Here is a 21,596-nt window from a genome sequence, read left to right on the forward strand (position 1 = left end):
TTACCTTTAATTGCATACATAGCAGTGATCAAGCTATGATAAAATTGTGTTGTTGGGTCTGCTGCTATGGGCTGCTCATGCTGTAACTGCGTCTCTACTCAGTTATTACGGTAGGGCTTTCTGTCCGTATAGACAAATCAATGTGGTACGTAATTATATTATAACGCAATTTTCATTTATTTCATTGAATATTTCGTATGATATACTTGTTATCAAATTGCATGATCATTTGTACAAAAATATAGCAAATCGAATCACGAGGATCACTAATCGCTAAGATTAAACGTTAAACAAATACTTTTTATCATCGAACATTCGAGTTATATATTATACAACAGTAATAATTTGTACATCGTTTTGAAATCGTTAAATATGTATACATGTACATTAAAGTCGTACAAAATGACATTTACATACAATTCGCAAGCAAGCAAGCTCTCGCCTCTCGCTAAACGATAGTAAGAATGTATATTAACGCGCGTAGTTTAAATATTCAGACTTTTCTATAGATTTAGAATATTTCAATGTATCGCCTAAGTACATAAACATACTTATAGGAGCGCCATAAAGCAGAAGACGATCAAATAGAATTTAAGTATTGAGACAATCATCAGACCAGAGTTTTTCTCGATTCATCTGTACACACTCGCTCGCGTACAGCATTATGTTTACTATGTATATGTACAAAATAAATAAGATCTTAAAAATAGGTCAGTCCAAGCTTGCTTCTATACTACTGTACAAGAGAATCGCTTAATAAAATCGGGCGACACGTAGTCTGTGTGTGTGTGTATGTATGTGCTGCTTGATCAACAGTCGATCTCTTCGAGAGTGGAAATGAGGTTGTCAAGGCCGAAGAGGAAGCCCTCCTCGTGGTTGCCCTGCTGCCACTCACGGCGATGCGTGAGCTTGCAGCCTTCTGGTACCTCATACGTCTTTGCGAAGTCAATCAGCCAAACGCCGACCTTCTCGTTGTCGTAGATCATAAAAATACTGCTACCAATCACCTGGAATCAGAAGAACAGATCGATGTAATAGACAGAACGTGTATATGCTGCGCATGAATCATCGATGACATACTCGAGATTGATGGATGTCGATTTTAGACACCGTCATCAATCATCAAATAATACTACTCGCTGTTTCTTAGTTGTTGCGCAATCGGAGAATAGATATAGGTGTTGCGTCATCATATTATAAGCGATCGAACGAGAAGAAGATAATCGATCAACAATATAATACACACCTCGTGCGTGAGGAAGTACTCGCTCTTCTCTATCCTGTTCCTGAGCTCGCGGAGCCTCTCGAGAAGTTTCCTTCTGGTCTCTTGTCGGCCGGACAGGAAGAGCCTCATGGTCTCGAGGACCTGATCGTGCGACTTGACGGTCTTCAAGTCGGTGATCGGCGGTCCACCAGGCAGCTTCATCGCCTCGATCCGGAAGCCGTGGCTGCATGTGGAGGACTGTTGCTCGCGAAACTGCATGTAACGAAGCTTCGTAACGGCGCGTTGCTCGTGTTCCTCGTCGGTGGGAGCGGTCGGGTCGACGGCGATCATCTTCTGGTAGAGATCGGGTCGAGCCGTGGTCTTGGACACTTCGGACTCGAGGAAGGTTCGTGTGCCGAGCTTGATGTCCATGACGTGGGGCTCGTTAAACCCGAAAAGCAGGTCCTGCAGCTCGATGAAGGTGTCGCCTCGGTACTCAACTTCGCGGTAGTACCTGAAATCGACGAAAATCGATCGTTTACATTCGATGTCGAGCTTTTACATTTTTTTTTTATCGATTTCGAGTATATCAGTTTCGACAATTACCTCGGTATGCAGTCCTTCATGGCTGCGTCCTTGCTGAGAGCTTCGTACACCATGCGCTCGGTGTTCTCGGATCCGCCGGTTCTTCGCTTCCAGACGGTTCCGGGACCTGCGGGCGCGAAGCCATCGGGATGCCCCGAAAGTTGGAACCATGATTTCAGTCTGTTCTTCAGCAGCACGTCGCTGGCCGGTGCCGTCAAGTCCAGTGCGTTCTGCGCAAGAGAAGAAAAAGAACGATCAAGTCTTTGGTTTATTGACGCGGCAAAAGTACATAAATCCAGCAACGAATCGCTTTGTAATCAATTTACGGCCCATTCGGTTCGTGAAAGAGACGCGTGCGGTGTTTTAATTATAGAAACGCGGAAGGCGAAAAATCTCTCGGAAGGGAGAAAAAATCAATTAGTAACCGTTAAAACTCGTTCTGTATATACATATCCAAGCGTGCGCGAACGATGAATATTGATACACTAATGACGCAGGCTACGGCTTTTTGCTGGCCGTGTATATAATTAATTTTGGAGCGCGCAAATTGCGTAATTTAGAAAACGTTCAATTGTGCAATAATTGCTGCACTGAAACTCACCAGTGCGAGGAACTTGAGGGACAGGTCCTCCTCGGGCATGGTCGCATCGGAGAGGACGAGAGGGAACTGTTCGAGTTTTTTGAGGGTAGCCCTGTCACCAGGAGGCCAAGCTGAGCCATTCGTTAGACTGGCCGTCGTCCTGGAACCGGTGTTCGTGGTCGTCGTCGCCGTCGTCGTCGCGGCGACTCCCAAAGCAGCGGGCGAGCTCGTCGTTCGTACGGTTGCGGTGGAGACATTGTTGTTGTTGGTGCTGCTGTTGTTGTTGTTGTTACGCCTCCACTGACGGAAAGCGCTGACCGCGGAGTAGGTCGACGCAGCGTCCTTGAGCCGACGCTGTTCCTTCGCCGTTGGCGAGTCTCGGGAAAGTCGCGCCGATGTCTCCTTACCGCTTGACGGCTATAATCAGATGAAAAATTGCGATTTATTACTATTCATTCATTCGATTTTTGCAGGCTAGTTTTCATTGCTGCTCCATATTGGAAGAGAAAATTTGCTCGTTATAAAACAGAGTGTGTAGCAGAGAGCAACAATCAACCGCGAAAGTTGCAAATCTCGCGCTAAAGGGCCTGTAGCACGCATACGTGTCGTCTTTATAGTTCAACGAATTACGTTGACGTAAAACGTGCATGATACGTGCCTCGAGGAACTACGCGACGATGGCTCATGCTTTTCGCGAGAGTTATTATGCGTCGATCTGCTGTGATGGTTTACGGATGAGCGCCAGATCTTTACGGCCGAGCGATGTGTGTGATGTTTTCGTGGAAGAATTGGATATATTTATGCTCGTGTACACGCACATCGCTGACTTTTATCTCTCAGCGCCGGACACGTATAAAATAAGGCGTTTGCACGGAGGTTCACGTTTTTTCGGATGTTGAGATTTATATTCGAAAAAAAATGGATTTCAAAAGTAGAAAGTATAGTAAAACTGAGTGTTGTAACGACGGAGACTATATTTGAAAAGCAATTAGGTAAAATGTCGTCGGAGCTTAACTATCTGTCCGGTACTATCAGCAATTGCAAAACGCGAGTATCATCCTTATCACCCGTATAGTAACAACCGACCAGCCGGAGTAAGTGACCAATCCATCTGTATCTAAGGTACGGAAAAAGACTCGAGCCCTCTCCACGCGCTCTTTTATCAAACGATTCCAAAACTCGACATACATAACCCAAGAGAAACTTTTATCAAGTATACGACGTGTGCATATTTTGACAGGCCATATGACGTCAGAGTCGTGTCGAAAATTGAGAGATTAGTCGCTAAACGCGTATAGTATACCGCATCTATTCGAGCATATCGTTTTTAGGTGATGGACCGAATGTTCTGGCGCAATAAGAGATTTTCGACTTTGACTTAACGAGCTGCACGAATCGCCGACGCGGACACTGCCTGATATCTCGTCACTTCGGAGGAAGACGATAGCCGCACAGGAGAGTTTCGCACGTCTCTCTTATACGGCCCCGGGCTAATCAAGGTAAACACACCAGAGGCGCGGTTTTTTCTCGTACTGTCATCAAAAACGTCATGTGTTTTTTTCTTTTTTATGTAATGTCAGCGCAATGAAATTTTACGCTCGTTGCTTATGCAGAATCCATTGGAATTGTTCACCGCTTTTCTTGTCGTGGCCTATACTGGTTGGCGAATTTCTTAACGCCACGTTTTTCGCAAACAACGCGCAGTCCTTCATTTACCGATCGAATACAAAAAAATAGCGACAGCTAGCGCGTCACATCTTCTCGTGCGAAATACGCATGTAAGAGCCATTAGGTATTCGTTCGGGCGTGCGCACGTAATCGCCATTATATGGTTCGCTTAAGGCTGTATATAAGATCGTCGTGTGCATGCGAGTGTGCTGATGCCGAGAGAGGAGCTGCAGCGCAAATACAAAACGCGCACAGCCGATGATATGTGCGCTAACTCAATATGTAAACAAACACTACGATCCGTAGAGAGTCGTCAAGTCAGTTTAAGGCTGCGAGAGTACAGTGTGTGATAACAAGTATGGCCTGATCTGTAGCTCTGTATAACTTTATATACTTTATCGCGTGCGTATTTGCCAAGTATAGACTCGATGCGATGTATAAATCAGCGTTACTCAACGCAGCTGTAAGCTCGTTATCTCGAGTTATGCGAAAATTTGCTGCAGCCGTATGAACACTCGGAAATTAGCCGAATGTAGCACTTGGCAGCCGTAAATTTCTATCAGGAATCGTCGGAAGCGGATATGAGAGCTTTGCCGATTTCCTACGACGCTCTGCTCGCGCGCACACCTTTCGTCAATTGCGTTTTGCATATTTCTCAACGAACGATCAGTCTCTATAATATAGAATAAAAGCGATTCCGAAATAAACGTGCGCGTCTCTGTGTTATATGCTTCTAAAAAGAAAAGAAGAGCGTATATTTCAACCTTTTTATATTTACGCGCGACGGTCTCGAGAGTAGATAAATTAACCTCTTTATCGTACGCTCCTCTTGCCCCGAACGAGCGACAACTAAGCGCTTCTATAATTAGTCCACGCGTACGATTCGTTAAAGCCTCTAACTGGCGAGCGCAGATTCACGAAAAAATAACAGGATCGTTTGTCTTTCGCGGAAGAGAGCGATTAAACGTTTTATTTTTCCCTCGAACTCGCGCACGCGCTCTCCCTGAAAAATAATAAAAGGCCTAATGTGCGCGGGCGAGCTTTTCTCGCAAAGCCTATTCTCGATCGGCTTTCCCAAAAGCTCCTCCGCGCGAAATTTACACCAGGCTGATCCCGTGGCGCGTGAAAATAAATTAAACGGCGATCACACTGCGCTGGTACATATATGTATATTATTATTATCCGAGAGCGGAAATAAATTCGGACATATATAATTCTCAATGACGGCGCGCGAAAAAAGTGATTTTCGCTAATTAAGAATGCGTCGATGGGACACACCGGAAGCGATGATCGGTATTATATATATGTACTTCCGCGAGGATTTTCGACGCCGCCGGTGGTCGACCTTCTCTGCACGCACGTGTGTGTATATCTGTGTGTCTGATACGATGTTTCGGGGGCGTAGCTCCTTCATTCAATTAATTACATTCAATCTCGCGAGTCTGGATGAGGCCGAATCGACTTTTTTTCACGGCAGGACACGGCAAATTACACGCTGCTGCTGCTGCCGAGGATGAATTTATAATTTTTTTTACAAGCGCACACTTGCTCTTATGTATATACAAGCGATTTGCATTATAGGAAGAGACGTATTTTCGTTAATGATGGAAACGAGGCTAATTATACGTTGATGTGCTTCTCCTACGAAAGCTCGTTATTCGGACTCTTCTAGAGTCGTTTATCAGACGCACGCGCGTTAGTCGAAGTGTAATTTAATTATAGTGGGACGAAGATAAAAGAGGAGAGAGAGAGAGAGAGAGAGAGAGAGAGAGAGAGAGAGAGAGAGAGAGAGGCAGAGTATAGGTTTAACGGAATATGGTTAAAAATATATATACTACTCTCGAACACAAGAGCTGAGATCACTTCTATAAATTTTCGGCGTACACGCACAATCGTCGTGATATAAATTGCCCTGAACACATAATACATAAAGAAATCAGTTGAACAAGTTTTCGCATGACATTTTACAAAAATAGGATCGGACTTTTATCAGTTCGGAGTAGTCGCGAAACACATCGCGTAGCGATTTTAACAGCGCAGTAAAAGTTATTTTTCGTTAGAATTAATTATTTCCTCCCGAGATTATCAGTGAGTCTCGCAGAAAAGCTTATCTAATACAATAACACTTATATATGTATGTATTAAATATAAAGCAGTGACTTTTCCTTTCATTATATTCCATACATTTATCGTCTGGCTTCCGTGGAAGTGGAATATTTACCTCGTCCGTTCTGCGCTTTTTCTTATGAAAGCTCACCATCCGATACAACTGCAGTAGCGCGATCTCACACATCCTGAATTCGATTATACACAATACATGATCACTGAACAAAAAGTCTATGTCCCTCGCACACTCAATTTCGTCCTTAACAAGAACCTCACTCGCGAGCGAAATAAAAACATCGCCGAACGAAACTTCAACAGCTCTGCGGCGCAAAAATCCGAGATGCAGAGACAAGGGGTGAGAAAAGGAGAGTGCAGAGGAATTCGAGCCGCGTGCGTCAATGCGCGCGCGATTCGATAAAAAGCAGCAGCAGCAGCAGCGACGAGGCTTCCGATTCGTTGTCTCTGTTGTTTCTGCCTTTTTCTCTCTCCCTCCGCGCGTGTTCTATGTGTCTGTGTGTGTTCGTGAAACGAATGTGTGTATAACGCGATGATGATGCGTACGTCCGGAAGCTGATAAGAGACGCTGGACAAGGTTGGAGACAAGGAATAACGATAGGGTAGGACGAGAGGAATTATTATTTTTTCTCGTAAGGCTATCGCGCAGCAAATTGGAAGTTATCTAATTAGAGCTCGAAAATTAATTGACTCGAACAGTCGCAGCGACAAAGAGCTGTGATTAAAAACGCCGCTGATTGCCTTTTAAAGTGTATAACTTCTCGCGCTTTCAAGACACCTCGAAAAATGCGAGAGCCTCTCACGATCTTTGCAAGAGATAAGACATCAGAACGCGATAGCGATCCGCACCATGGAGTTTCACTTTTTTCTCTACCAGCGGCGGAGTCTGGGAAAATGCTGTACAAGTGTGTTCCGGGGACGGAAGGTAATTAATAGAGAAAATATTTGATATCGAGAGAGCGGAATAATTATGTAATAATGTTTAGTTTGCAAATATTGACACATACGATAGGCGATGCAGGCGTTAATTGCTCGTAATTTTTTTCACGTTTGAAATTTGCTTGGATAATATTGGCACATCGCTGCGGCGGTTCGTATAACAGCAATACACTACGCACTTGTTGTGACGCGAGTCAAGTATCGTTTACCTGAATTTTCACCGATTAATTGCACCAAAGACGCTGACATCGTGCCTATAGGATAATAAACAAAAATTTCGCGCACTTCAATAAAAACTCGACTTTTCACATGTATCTCGCGCGCAACGCGTGCGTAGCGCCGTGTCGCATCGCACAATGCGACGTGACGCGTTGCCGATCGCGTCTCTCTCTCTCTCTCTCTCTCTCTCTCTCTCTCTCTTGTGCTCGTCCGCGTCGAGGAGGAAATCGAATTTGATATTCTACGCGTATAGATACCCACGTATACTATATGTGCACAACAGACCGCGCGCCTTTTTAAGGCGACGAAGCGCAGCGCAGCTAGAACGCACGAGTGATATAATTTATTCGCCGCGACGGGAGAGGTGTTCCAGCGCTTTATATTTATGCCGATTGTCCGAGAGAGCCGTATAGTATATATTCAGCGCGGCTCTCTTAATCGAGGCGCGATTATCATTGCCGCGCCTTTGCGCACAGTAGCTGCAGGTGTTCGAATTGGAATGTAGCAATTTGCATTTGTTTTATTTTATGAATGAGAATTATCTCGAAATTTTTCAGCACGATCGTGCGGCATTGAGGAGGAGGAGTCAAGAGCATAAAAGCACACACAGGGTAGATTATGATAACGATGCCTCGAAAAAGGAATTTCAAATTAGTACGTGTGATCGTCTGATGCAGGCTTTCGCGTCACAATGAAAATTCTCAAGCGAATCGTCGCTCTCTACTGCACGCGGAAACAATGAAAGATATTGATCCAAAAAGGAGCTGGCCTCGCTTATATATGCGCACACGCCTACCTCAAGACACGGAGAAAAAGTCATCGGATTATCGTATACTGAATATCCCCGCAATAGATAAAAACAGATAATAGACGCGGCCTGACACGTGCGCTGACGATAAATTTGCATGTGCGCGCTTGCGGCGGGCGATTTGAATTTCCCATGAGCCCGCGCGAAAGCCGGAAAACTTAAGAAACGGGAACAGGCCCCCACGACGATGGCATTAGCAAAAGTAATGCGCTCTCTGGCTCGGATGATAATGACGACGATTGTACGTCTGCTGGTCGTCTAATGCACGCGATTATTTCGGCGCGGAATTCAATGCGCGACGAGCGGATACGACGCGGTGCATATATGCTAGACTGGATTCATTATTGCAAAATGACGACGCGGAAGATCTGGTTTGATTGAATAACCGCCAGCTGGGGAATATTTAAGGTTTTTTGAACTCGAAGCCGGCTTCTTCTTCCCTCTCTCATTCTCTATACATACCCTCGCTTTAACGAATTCAAAGTCGTGAAAATATTTAAAGATGAACGAGTCGCTGTGGAATGTGTGCATCAGCTGTTTGTGGAAAGGAAATTTTCGCATGCAGCTGTCGAAGGTGGAAAGAAATGATGCACAGGAGTCGAGAGAAACCGAATGAAGAGTGCTTATACTGTGAAAATATTATTATTATCGCTGCCAAAGTCATATCTACCACTATACACGGGAAGTTGTTTTAACTTTGCGAAGGAAAAATACGATATTTTGAGAGCCGTTATAAGCGCGTGTATAGAATAATAAGACTCGATTCGCGATATTGAAAATCGCGCGCTTGTCGCAAAAACATTTGTTTCGCGTGTGACGCGTCGCATAATTTAAATTTTAGGAGGCTCGCGCGGAGATGATACGCTCTCGTGAATCACGAGTCGAGGAATGCACGCATATCTGAAAAACGCAGTCTTGTATAACAATACACGCACACCTTTGCCGCGAGTTATAAATAGAAAAAGCTTTCTTTTCCTCTCAAACCATCGTAAAACATGAATTACTACTCTTGAAACATCGAAGTAAACACACTACTAATTCTATTAATACCGCGTTCACTCGCAGCTGCGTATCCCCCACGACTGCAGTTAAGCTCATTTAGCTGAAGACGAAGACACAGAAAGCTCCTTACACACGCGTTCGGCTGATTAATACACGACAATAGGTCGAGAGCGCGGGCGGACCGATTTCATCAGATCCGTCTGCAGCACGTTCTCGACCACGTGCTACAGTGTCTTTTGTCGTCGTTCAGTGTTTTCAAGTCAACGATAATTGCGGCAGATCTATAGTCGGGCCTTATGTTGCGTGCTGGCGCCGGTTTTTCATCCGCTTGTTTGCGCCGCGCGATTGATTTTCAATTCGACACATCGATGTGTGAATGTTAACCGGTAAAATTCGTCGAGTCATCGTCTACACATATTAGATGTAAATGTAGAGAGAGAGAGAGAGAGAGAGAGAGAGAGAGAGAGAGAGAGAGAGAGAGAGAGAGACCCTTTTCATCGATTATTCATATGCGCTGCACATGACGCGAGTGTCATAAGGACATTGAGATCCTAATTAAACGTGCGGGTGTTGCATTCGCGAGCCTCATTTATTGGTTGCTTTGAGATGCATGTGTAGCGAAACTATGAGCAAAAAAGGCCTGAATCGAGCGCTCTTTTTGCGACAACCTCGTCACTATCTGGAATTGATGCATAGATACGTCGTTTATGTAAATACTCTCGCGATCGAGTTACGTTTAATCGTATCATCGAGAGCGTCGGATATGCAAATACACTGCGGTGTCATAATCACCACGTAGTACACATAAACAACAATGTCGTGCACACGTGTGGCAACGAAACTATATTATACACTATCCTTTTTTCGACCATCGCGCGCGCGCTTATAACAACAATCCGTAATCAGTGCCGCAAGCTCCTCAGCTTTTTTGCCACGTATGCCAATAACTCGGATGATTTTCCGCGATGATTAATCGATAAGAAGCGAGTGATCAGAAAAAGCGCGCATCAATAAAGAAAAGCGCCGATTTACGATGCGAACGCCGACGCGCACGTGGCGGTGGTCTCGTGCGCTCGTTTATATATGGTAATTCTCAATTGTTAAGTGGTTCATTTAGTAAAATTCCAGTCGAGCGACTCTGCGCTATTTTCGTTCCCGACCATCATTGCCGTGTGTACGACGCGAAAGAAGTACACCCGCGCGCGTGGGCAATTAGTAAAACGAGTAGGATTTAGTGTCCAACGCGTCGAATCGATTGCTTTTCGCGAACACGATAAGCGAAAAAGAAAAGAAGAAATAACTACCAGTCGGAAGCGGTGTACGTGTGTTAAATAAAGATTATCCATCAGCGCGATTACTATTCATAAATAAACATGCTAGTTCACGTAACACACGCACACATGCGATGCCAAGTTCAAGATCCGCTTCTCGGAATTGCATAAAGCCGATGCATCGCGCGATTCATTGATGATCGGGCGGAAAACTCGTACAATGTACAACATATACACCCTTATCGTATGCGGATATATGAGGCTTCGAGTGCTCTTGCACCGATAGTTCGCATTTTTTTTGTCTTCCTATATACGCTATGCATTAATCACACGCGGGTCTCACGGGTCAGCGGCTTGGGAACGGCGCCAAGCGCGTGTTTTTATTTTGCTTCTCTCTTTAGACGGACTTTTTTCAGTTTCACAATATTGCGACGACTTTTCGACTGACGCAGAGAGGTGTCGTTGGCTGCAGGTGCTGCTGTTGGCGGAATTCTCAATTGACGTAGGAGAAAGCGGGTGTTTGGAGGAAACTCTCCGGAGGTTAATGTGTTTCTGCGCGTGTGTACGTACATGTATAATTATTAAGAAACTTATGAAACTGATAGAAATTGAAAAGTCACGACATATAGGAAATGCTGACTCGAAAGTACCCTTATCGCTGGTGCGCGAACGCGTGTGTATAACTTTATAATCAAACGGACGATGTGCGAGAGTCTTCGCGCCAATAATACACACGATGCAGCCTTTCGCGAGAGTAAAAATAGTCCGCGCAATACTTATTGCTCTCCGTGTGCGGATTACATCCGTTAATATTACAATCTATTCGAGATTCTCAAGAGGCTCTCGAGGCGATCAGCCTGGCTTCGAAACTAGTTTTCGACTACAAAAAGAAACCGTCCTTGTGTGCGCGGACTCGTTGCTGCTGTCTTCCTTTTTGCTTCTTTTGGCGCGCGCGCGAGAGAGAGGGAGAAAGAGAGAGAGAGAGAGAGAGAGAGAGAGAGAGAGAGAGAGAGAGAGAGGGAGGGAGAGAGTGTGCGTGTGTATACACTATACATACACAGAGGGAGAGACGCTCCTTTCGCGACCACCCGTTCGGCTAATACTTTATACCGGAGCCGATTTTCGTTGAACCAGTTATACATTATCATATCGGAGTCAGAAATATACCTAGAGCTGCGCAGCAATAATCTCCAGCTGGATCTTTCTCACGTGTTTAATAATTGCAGCGGCGCGTTTTTTCCTCCGCGATTTTATATGCGAGTGTTGTAGTTTTCGAGGAGGATCGTCACGAAAATTTAGGTGGATCTGAATTTTTTTTCATATTTCAAGTTTTTTTCTCTCATTGAGATGTGTAGACCTTGGATTTCTGTACGATTCTGCGCGAGTACTTACGAGTGGTGTTTTCACATCTCGAGATTTATACATAAACTGAATACGAATGCAAAGTCTACCGCGATGAGGAAACTAATTGATATTTTGCTGCAGCAGGATTTTTCGCGCGCGCTCTCGCAGTGAAAGAAAATGTAGGAAGCGAAAAAGTTGGCAAGTTGCGCAAGCGGCAGCAGCAGCCGCCACGTGCGTTTCCACTACTTATTTATGTAAAGCTTTTTGTTTAATGCATGACATCGCAACTTAGTCTTCCTCAACTATATACGCAATCGAATCGAAAACATTCGAACCTACGTGGTACCTATGTAACACAACTAGACTTCGCGTCGTCCTGACACAATGTAAAGACTCGTTATGTCGAGGCGCAAAAAAACAACCGCTGGGTTAAAAAAGTCGCTTCTTCCCCACCACATTATCCATACTCCAATTAGCATAATCAATGGCGCGAATCTATAAGCCTATCCGCGTATTATAAACATGAATGAAAAGGCGCGACCGAGAGAGCTATGATCGCCGCTCTCCTCGGAATTCATAATGCCTTCTCTTTCTCGCGCTTGCACACATGTATACATAGCTAACACGAGAACGAGTTAACAGGTTCGCCTCGCCTCTGGCGGTTATAGCAGCCGCTCACCTCAAAGTGTGTCACCACCGACGTCATTTCCTATGCAGCAACGCTGTCTCTCTCGCTCTCCGACTTCGAAAAGTAGGTGATGTTCGACTTCGCGCGCGCGCGAGCGAGCGCGAGTGAGAGCTATATTCGTCGTACGAGGATCTCTGCGCAGCTGAGAGAGGAACGGTCTCGTGCTCTCTGCAACGATGACGGCTTTATTTCGAGGAGAATCCGCGAGCTTTTTTTATTGTCATTGCTCCTTTCGAGGGTGCGCTGTTATCGAATTCGCAAGTGCGCGATTGTTTTATACGACTCTTTTTTTTTACACACCGACACGCGCTGATTATCGGCGTTTGGAAAAGGTTGCGCGGCTGTTGACTCTCTGCGCGCGCGCAAGAGTTAACGGATGCGTTTTGCGATATCTTGCTTTATGGTCGTCGAGAGGAGCTGCCATCGCGCGAACGGGTTTCTCGCGCTTGAAGAGGGATTTCAATGTCGCGAAATAATTAACGTCGCTTTGTGTATGGTATATATAAAGAGTCGGTATAAATGAATCGAGTGTATACGTATATGTATGCGCAGCCAGTTTGCTGATTTACACCGAAGCTGCAAATAATAGCTGCGCGAGTGTGTGACTCATTGCATATATAGGAGCAGCGAAAAAATTGAAGCTTGCATGTTTATGTACGTGCGTATGGAAGAAAAAGTTTTGATGGCGTGAATCGATTGATCGCCGCTGACTTTTAGTATGGTAAAGATAACGGTGTGTACACTATACGCGAATTCCTGCAGGTAAAATTGATGGCGCACGCACGCGACAGACGGAAAGTACATGACAAGTAGAATAGGCCAGTCCAAATTTTTTTTGTTTTTTGCAAAACTTATTATTTACGACTTGACGCTACATCTTATGGCTGAGAGCGAGCGTAGGTAATCTTTGAAATTCGTTCGGTAATTGCATTCGCTCTTTTGTTGTCTCGTCCCGCACGCGTCATCTGTTCAGAAAAGTCGTGATACACATTATCAATCACGAGGAAAATAAAAATCTGTACACCAAATTTGTATACGGCATTGTTACAATACTCGTTTCTTGCGCGTCACACACGGCGAACGAAATATTCCTCCGAGTGGGTAAGATGGTATAGCAATCGTAAAATTCTTGCCGTATAATAAGTTTTGAAATGCACGCGATAAGGATTGCATAAAAATCGTAATTCTAAAAAAAGTAGTCTCGGCGTGTACACGCTTATCGGAATTCCGCATGTATCTCATAGCGGAGAGAGAGAAAAAAAAGAAAGGAAACATTTAGGCGCCACGTACACGAGTCTGGAGAAAAAGGAAATAAGTCAGGTTTTAGCCGCAGGTATATTGTGATTAAAATGACGAAATGTCGCGGTTTCCCCATATGCATATTTGCTTTCGAACAATCGCACACACACACACACACACACACACACACACATATATATATATATATATATATATATATATATATATATATATATATATATGTGTGTGTGTGTGTGATACGCACGTCAGTGCTCGCTCGCGACTGCAAAAATTCAGCGCGACGTTACGTATATTGTCGCCGTCGCGTTACGAAAGCGAACTTTGAGACTCTCCCTCTTCTGCAAGTATCCGTCATTTTTCTCTCTAGCGTCGCGTCTCTCCGCGATAAAATTCGTCCTCGCGAAAGTCTATCCTCGCGCAGCGTTTATGCGCGTCTGGTCTCTTTAATTAAAGAGACGGCTTTTCATTTAAATCCGGCGACGTTATATGGCCCGCACGTACACGCGAATACCGAATGATGTATTAATTTTTGAAACGTTTAGAGTAATACAGATGCTGTATTAGATAAGATGAAGTGTACATAATCATAATACATAACCATACTCTTTATTCCCGTTGGAGGAAAAAAACGTGACTGAAGCCTTATCTCGCGTCGCACGTGTCTCACAGAGCACACCATGGGAACGGCTTTCTTTGCTCCGAATCCCAGTTTAATGCACTTTTAAACGTCGCACGCTCGCTGAATGATTAACCCAGAGAGCTGCGCGCGGCGTGTGTCGTCGAGGAAAAAAAATCGCGCGAAGTATATAAATTTGCTCGCTGCATTCGGAGAGCAGGAAAAACGCCTGAAAAATAGCGGAGAAAATGTATAATTTACGATGCAATATCTCGCCTCATTCTTCTGGGTCAATAAAATTCATTGTGTCAAAGAGATACGACTATTGTACATATCATACTTGTGTGATCGAATCGTCCCCGCGATTTATTCATCGACGCGCGAGAGACAAAAAGCTGGCGTATAAATAAATCGAGGTTCTAAAAACGTCTCGTTTGCGTATTCGCGTTGCTCCTAAATAGGCAAAATGTCCACAGATGCATGCGCGTGCGTTCGCTGAATGTTTCATTGATTGCAAATGATGTGCGTACGCGAGATCCTGTGCCACTCTGACGTAGCAATGCTGCCTATATACACATGCCTCTCTCTCTCTCTCTCTCTCTCTCTCTCTCTCTCTCTCTCTCTCGCTCGCTCGCTCGCTCGATAGAGTTCAATGACTGCAGGAGCTGAGTACACCACGTATAGTGTATGATCTCGATCGGCATTACATTACTATGTACTTTAGAGGAAAAAGACTCGTCTTCGGAAGAGGCAGCAGTGCCGGAAGCGGCATCAGGATTTCTCTCACACCATTTCCTCGTACAGCTATAGCTATATAATATAATACGCGTCATATTACAGAGTCCTCTCCTAGCGTGAACGGTGAGTCCAAAAGGAATCGCCGTATACATTATGTTCCAGTCGTCGCCGGATGTTGCGCGCCACCGGATATACTGCTGCTGCTGTGGCGCGCAAAAAGAAAATCATCCGGCGCGCCTTCCCCCCTTTATTTCGCGCCGCGTAGAGACGAGCAAGAAAGCACGTAGGTCTTCTCTCTCATCGATATACATATATAGTACGCGTGTGTATAGGCCTCGCTATACGTTACGGTCTAACGCGGATTTGGCCTTTTTGAAAGCGGCACAAGAATGTATGCCTACTGCGTGCGGTTTTATTTTTAGTGTTTGGCGTCAAGACTTTGGGAAAGTATGTATAATGTGCGTCGTGGATAATTGGATTTCGTGTCCTGCTCATAAATATTTATCGGTGCTATTATATCCGCCTGCGATCGATATATTAATAGAACACTACATACCGGATCGGAGTACAGTTTCGAATATACATCGACGGTCGATCGTTTTTCAATAATAGATCTCTATACTTGTGTGCTGTATACGCGCACGTACGGCCTTTAAATTTTTTCACCCCGCTTGAATTTTAAGCCGTCGATGATCGCGTCCCGAAAAGAATACACGTATTCCCAAAAATACCGCGTTCCTTTTTGCTATACCCGATCGTAAATTATATCTTATGACCAGTCATCGACAGTGCAGTGTTCGGTGGTCCTTGGGCTAGGTCGTTCTAACGTTGCGGGTCGTCAGCATATTGCGATAATATAATAACGCGCCGAAAACAAGAGGCCGGTCTTGTTTCGCCGGATGTCCCGTCGCGGGCACTCTAATAAGCAGAGCTGAATTTTTAATCGGCGGGGCGTTTCCTTATCAATTTCTAGTTGCGTGCACACAGAAATAACTCGGCAAGGACAAACGCGAAGATCGCATATTATTGTATAAGCGAATATACAAGTATATGGATCTAAATATAACACGCGTCAGCGTTTCAATTATACGGTCATTGGTACGAAGAAGTCCGCAAGTAGTGCAGAGAGTTTTATTAATGGCTGCAAATGAAGAAGCTCTATGTACACGTCGCGTGCAGTGCCCCAATTCGCCATTGATAAAGCGAATGCGCAACGGATGTTTTGCTGCACTTTGCGTCATCGGCCGCACTTCTACTCTAATATACATACACACACGCATCTATTACCACGGTTTTTTTTCTTCGCGTTCGAAGTTAAGTATACAGCGTATGTCGGTGGGAAGCGCGGCTTTTTTCGCGCGATCTTGAAATTCAATTTCATGATAATCGCACACCGAGCAAAAAGACTCGGAGAGAAATTGCTTTTATTGCAGCCGACAGCATACATAGTAGTAGGTATAGGTACCTATACCTAAAGGAAAGAAAATTTAAATTGAAAAGAGGCATATACGATTCACGATCAGTATTCAAAGGCCGGCGAGTCTATTTTCGCCAGCACACGACACGCTGCGTTTAATTCCGCTCAAACGAGTTTATAGTATCGAAGGAGCGGGGAATTGGAGCGCGCATCTACCCTCGCCGTCGGCAATACAACTGCATGTGCTGTGTGATGATGCTGCAGGCGTATATAGCTTCGCTGGAATTGAAAGCTCAAACGTTTTTTATTCGGCGGATGCCCCTTAAAAGTAATTTACTCGTCTCGTTAAGTCGTCTTTTATACCATTTATCTGCGCCGGCGTTTACACGCTTGTTGAACTTTTATTCGCCCCATGATGTACATAATGTTATACTTTTACGGTTCATGCAGTGTATATCGTTAGCTTGTAAAAGCTCGCGTTAATTTTCGAAATTCGAAAGTCTACGTGTATCGTCACTGTATGTGCTTCTGTCGCGGGATTTCAGAGTAGAATTTGTCTCTTTCGAGCTTATCTCTCGTACATAATAACCGACTGTATCGCTCGCGAGCGATAAGCGCGACTCACGCTGTTAACGTTTCGCCAGAAGAGAAGAAGAAGAAAAAAAACAAAACAGCCTCGGCGATAACGCGACGAATAGCGTCCGTTCCGAGAGCTTATTCTGTAGATGGTTAAAAAGCGGAAAAGTATTATATATATTTACGTTCGCGAACAGAAAGCGCCGCAATAACACACACCTCGCGGCTTTATCAAAGTCCGTATCGTAGCGGAAGAACCAACGGGTGTGTAGTCGCCATTGGCCAGGAAAATCTATATCTATATATCTATATCTATATATATATATATATATATACACACACACACATACACACTATACCCTCGCATATCGATATAGATGATTCAAGAGGAAGGTGCTCAGCGTATGATATGAATGTAGGAAAGATATAAAACGAAGCATGCACGCATTTAATTTCTAACGTATATAAGCAGCAAGCAAAAACGAAAAACAGAACACAAGGCAACGTCGTCACCTCTCGTAAAAAGTCAGCGACCATCTGAGCCCCTCTCCACGCGTACACAGACACACGATCCCACGCCGCGTTTATAGTTCCTCTGTGCTGGCTATTAAACTCGCCTCCTCTCTCGCGCCATCATCGTTAATACAACTTTCTCGCGGCGCTGTGACGCACGTGCAGGTGTTCTCTTTCTCTCTCTTTCTCGACAAGCGTGAGAGAGGATGATGGGAAACACGCACACGAAAAGGAGAACGAGATTTTGAAATTCCACTCACGCTGTGCGGGAGAAAGGGACTACGGGTATAATATAGGTACACTCGCGTGTGTGTTTTGACGCGGGAGGGAAGTATGGACTTTCGGGAGGATGTTTGTTCTCTGAAGAAACGAGGAAGACCGAGAGTGATATCAATGACACACAGCGCTTATCGCAGCGATCAAACAAGCCCTACGTCACTCTCGAATCGTCTTTATCTCAAAGACGCGCACGTCACTGATGCACCGGTCCAGTCCACGTTGTACACTCGAGCGGGCGCGAGAAGGAACTGATAGTAATAATACAAGAGCGAACATCGGTGTGTAAAAGCGGCGGCGGAGGCTCTGAAAATCGATGAGGACCGGCGCGGCGTCGCGACGCCCTGTGCACACGCCCCCGCCGTGTGTATACACACTGTCGCCGCCGGACGCGTGTGCTATACTACGTATTCAGTGATATAAGTAGAGCTTCGAGGGTCTAGTGTGTTACAGGCGCAATTAGTTGGCTGCGCGGCGAGTTTGAATACTTTGAAACGCGTTCATCTCGCGAAAACAATTGCTCGGATTTCATAACTCTTCGCTGGAGTAATTTGGCTTTCAGAGCGCGAATTGTCGCGAATTCTAATTCTCCCTCTGATTATGTGCGATTTTACTCAAAGATCTTTTATCCCTCTTAATATGCATTTCCTCAAATCCCTTGAATAATTCACTTGGTTTCGTAGGCCTCGTTTTCCTCAATTTCTCATATTATATCTAAATATGCACGTTTCTTATTTTATTCTGAACTTATTAATTAATTCCTAGGACTCTTACTGTGTTATAAGACCAGCGAGTAGCTTTGCATATATATATATATATATATATATATATATATATATATATATATATATATATATATATATATATATATATATATATATATATATATATATATATATATATATATATAGCCCTGGCGAGTGGGAGAGCCACCATAAGTACGTACTTAATATTCGATACTCCGATAAGTCTATAGCCTAAAATGAAGAAAAACACGATATCCTATATCCGACGAGTCTCACGCGATTCCGAATAAATTACGCACTGTGCCTCGCGACACCGACCTACGCCACGTATATTGATATGTGTACAAAAACTACCCATGAATAGGCATATTATTAGTCTATACGCACGTTCACCGCGTAAAAAACACGCCCCGAAGAGCTTCTCAAAATTCTCGACATCGCCTCCGAATAAGCGTATAGCCGCAAAGTAACGTTAGTCTCGTAAGTATATGCGCGCGTACAATCGGCCATCAACGAATATTACCCGAAACCAGAGCAATTAGCACACAATGGGACCACTCGAGCAATTAGTGCGCGGCGGCTCTCTCTCTCTCTCTCTCTCTCTCTCTCACCCTCTCTCGAATTCCTCTCACGCTCCGAAAGAAGCAAGTATACTTATAGGAGAAAAGAAAAACACTCACCTTATTGAAGTGCGACTGGAGAAGTCGTTCGTACTGGTCTACGGCCCTCAAGCAGATCCTCGTGGTGAAGGCTTCCATCCTGGCAGGCAAAGGAGCGTGGCACACGCTGCTAGACATTATCGTTCCAGGGTCTCGCTTCCTCGTTGCAGTATCCTCTTTCCTCTGTCTATCGATCTATCTCTCCTTTCGCGAGAAGCTTCGCTCTCACACTTTGAATACTCAAAAAACGGTATGCAACAGTAGTATATAATATCCCCTATACTCTTGAACACAATCGCTGTATATCGAAATGATAATCTTCAAGACACTCGCGCGTCGTAGCATCCACTGCTGCGGTAAATAATAACACTGCTGATTATGCTCGTCTCGGTGTGCATAGTCCTGCTGCTGCTCGGTATTGTATTGTCACTCGTGTATTCTGCGCGCGTGCGTGCGTGGGCGCGAATTCGTATATATGTGTAAAAGCGCCGGCGTGAAGCGATATACAAGAATGAAACTCGCTCCTTCGATACCTCGAGCTGACGGCCGAACGGTACACTGGCGTCCCCGCCAGCTCCCACCTTCTTTTATTGCCTCGTGCGCTCTCTCTCTCCGCGGCGTCGAGGCGGTCGAGCGTACGGCGCGTATCCCTACTACTCCGAGAGTGCGCGCACGAGCTGCTGCGCTTGTGTTATAGTGTGGGAAGCGCGGGTTTGATGCTCTCGTGACCGAGGGCTATAGTGTATACACACACACACACACACACACATATATATATATACACACACACACTTCGCGTGTGCAGATGTAGCGGGTTGTGTTATTGCCGGTGACAGGGTTTCCGAGTGATAAGACTCTTTTTTTCAAAGAGATATTGTATATTCGGAAGGGGGATCAGGAGAGATTATTGTTTCGAGCAACGATGCTCGGCTGTGGCGAGAGGTATTGAAGAAGCAGCTTTTATGAAAGTTTTTCTTGCTCGCTTCGGAATGCACTGCGAGCGGTGAAAAAACGTTACGCAACAATTGAAGCTATCTATGCTAAACGAAAAGTGCCGGCATAAATATTCACAAATATCAAAAAGTATGAAAAGTTTCTCATTTGTACACGAGAACTCGAGGAAATTTTGTTCGCTCGCGACACAGATTTCCCCATTTTTTTCTCATTTCGAAGCGCGCACTCTGCCTTAGAGATTGCAGCAGAGTACGCCTCTATAAAAGATAGTGCGATGAAAGCATATTCAAGCCGAAGAACACTTGAACAGCCGGGATGACGTCACAATGGCGCCTCTATACTGAATAATTTTTGAAAGGCACTCATTAAGGCATCGAGTTAAAAATAAATGGCTAATGCCATCTGTTCGCTGTATTATTTATAAAAAAAACGAAGGCTTCGTAAAAAGTCACTCGCTATTGAATTGTATCGTAGCAAAACGATTGACCAACGAATCAATGAACATTGTTTCTATGCGGTCGTTCATGTTTAAAACGACTGTATAGTACAGAATTCCTTACGATTCGTTTAAACACTTGCGAATCATGCAGAATGTAACATAAGCGGTCCGAGCAGGCCCAACAAAAGGCAGTTTTGGCACTTGCTAAAATAAGGCCAGTCAAAAACTGTTCTACTGCTATAGATATATGTTATATTGGACTATGCCCTACTACAACTATATTTCCATGTAGCGTAGCGGATCTTTTTTCTCTGCGATGCATCAAACGGCCACCAAGGCGCATCAATGCGTGATGCTAAACGCATTTAATTAATAAACGCACTGGGAGGCAGTGCACATAACTTCCGTTAGTTGACGCGATTACGCGCGCAGTGATGCCTACGCACTATCCTCCTAACCAAATTCACCACCGCGCGTGCGAGGATCACATAACCCATCATTGTGCAACGGAGAGACACAAAAGACGTAGGAGTTGACACTGGCCTACGCTATAAATTTCAGTGCGCACTTGCGCACGTCCCGCGGCAATTAACACCCTCTTGGAATTGAGATCAATGTCAGATCTGGCTTGTTTTTTTTCATCCTTTTTAACGCTAAATACGTCGACGCTTCGGTGACCGACCGCGTGTGGAAGAGGCCTTTGCTTATTCGTCGTGGAGAAATGCGCGCGCGAGAGACCTCGCATGCTTATCTCGTCTAACGGCGTTTCTCTCCTCTCTGCTGTACAATGCAGGCTCGCTATACTTTTTATGCATGTGCGGCCGTTGCATTTGCTTATAGCGAATAGTTGCGGCAGGATGCATATATAGGAGTTTTGCAAGCCGGTGAAGGGGAAAACAGAGCTGTAAATAGTTTTTCTGACGAGGAATTTAACTGCGTCGCTTTTTTACGATACTATAATGCAAACTGCACT

The 21,596-nt window shown here is 44.7% G+C and overlaps 1 protein-coding gene across 5 annotated transcripts; it reads right to left on the reverse strand.

Moving 5' to 3' along the window:
* Nucleotides 1–153: 153 nt before the first annotated feature.
* On the reverse strand, nt 154–19,893 carry LOC100123441 (inositol-trisphosphate 3-kinase homolog). 5 transcript variants are annotated; one of them, XM_031922619.2, is made up of 5 exons: nt 19,252–19,893; nt 2,391–2,786; nt 1,811–2,019; nt 1,247–1,718; nt 154–1,007 (listed from the first exon to the last, which is right to left on the reverse strand). In XM_031922619.2, the coding sequence occupies exons 1-5, from the start codon at nt 19,366–19,368 to the stop codon at nt 810–812; spliced, it is 1,392 nt and encodes a 463-aa protein (XP_031778479.1). In that variant the 5' UTR covers nt 19,369–19,893; the 3' UTR covers nt 154–809. The 5 variants fall into 5 exon arrangements, with proteins under 5 accessions (XP_031778479.1, XP_031778482.1, XP_031778481.1 ...); XM_031922622.2 differs by lacking the exon at nt 19,252–19,893 and adding an exon at nt 17,550–18,073; XM_031922621.1 differs by lacking the exon at nt 19,252–19,893 and adding an exon at nt 12,421–12,462.
* Nucleotides 19,894–21,596: the final 1,703 nt, after the last annotated feature.

The sequence above is a fragment of the Nasonia vitripennis genome, chromosome 2 (assembly GCF_009193385.2).
Source record: "Nasonia vitripennis strain AsymCx chromosome 2, Nvit_psr_1.1, whole genome shotgun sequence".
In the NCBI taxonomy this organism is placed as follows: Eukaryota; Metazoa; Arthropoda; class Insecta; order Hymenoptera; family Pteromalidae; genus Nasonia; species Nasonia vitripennis.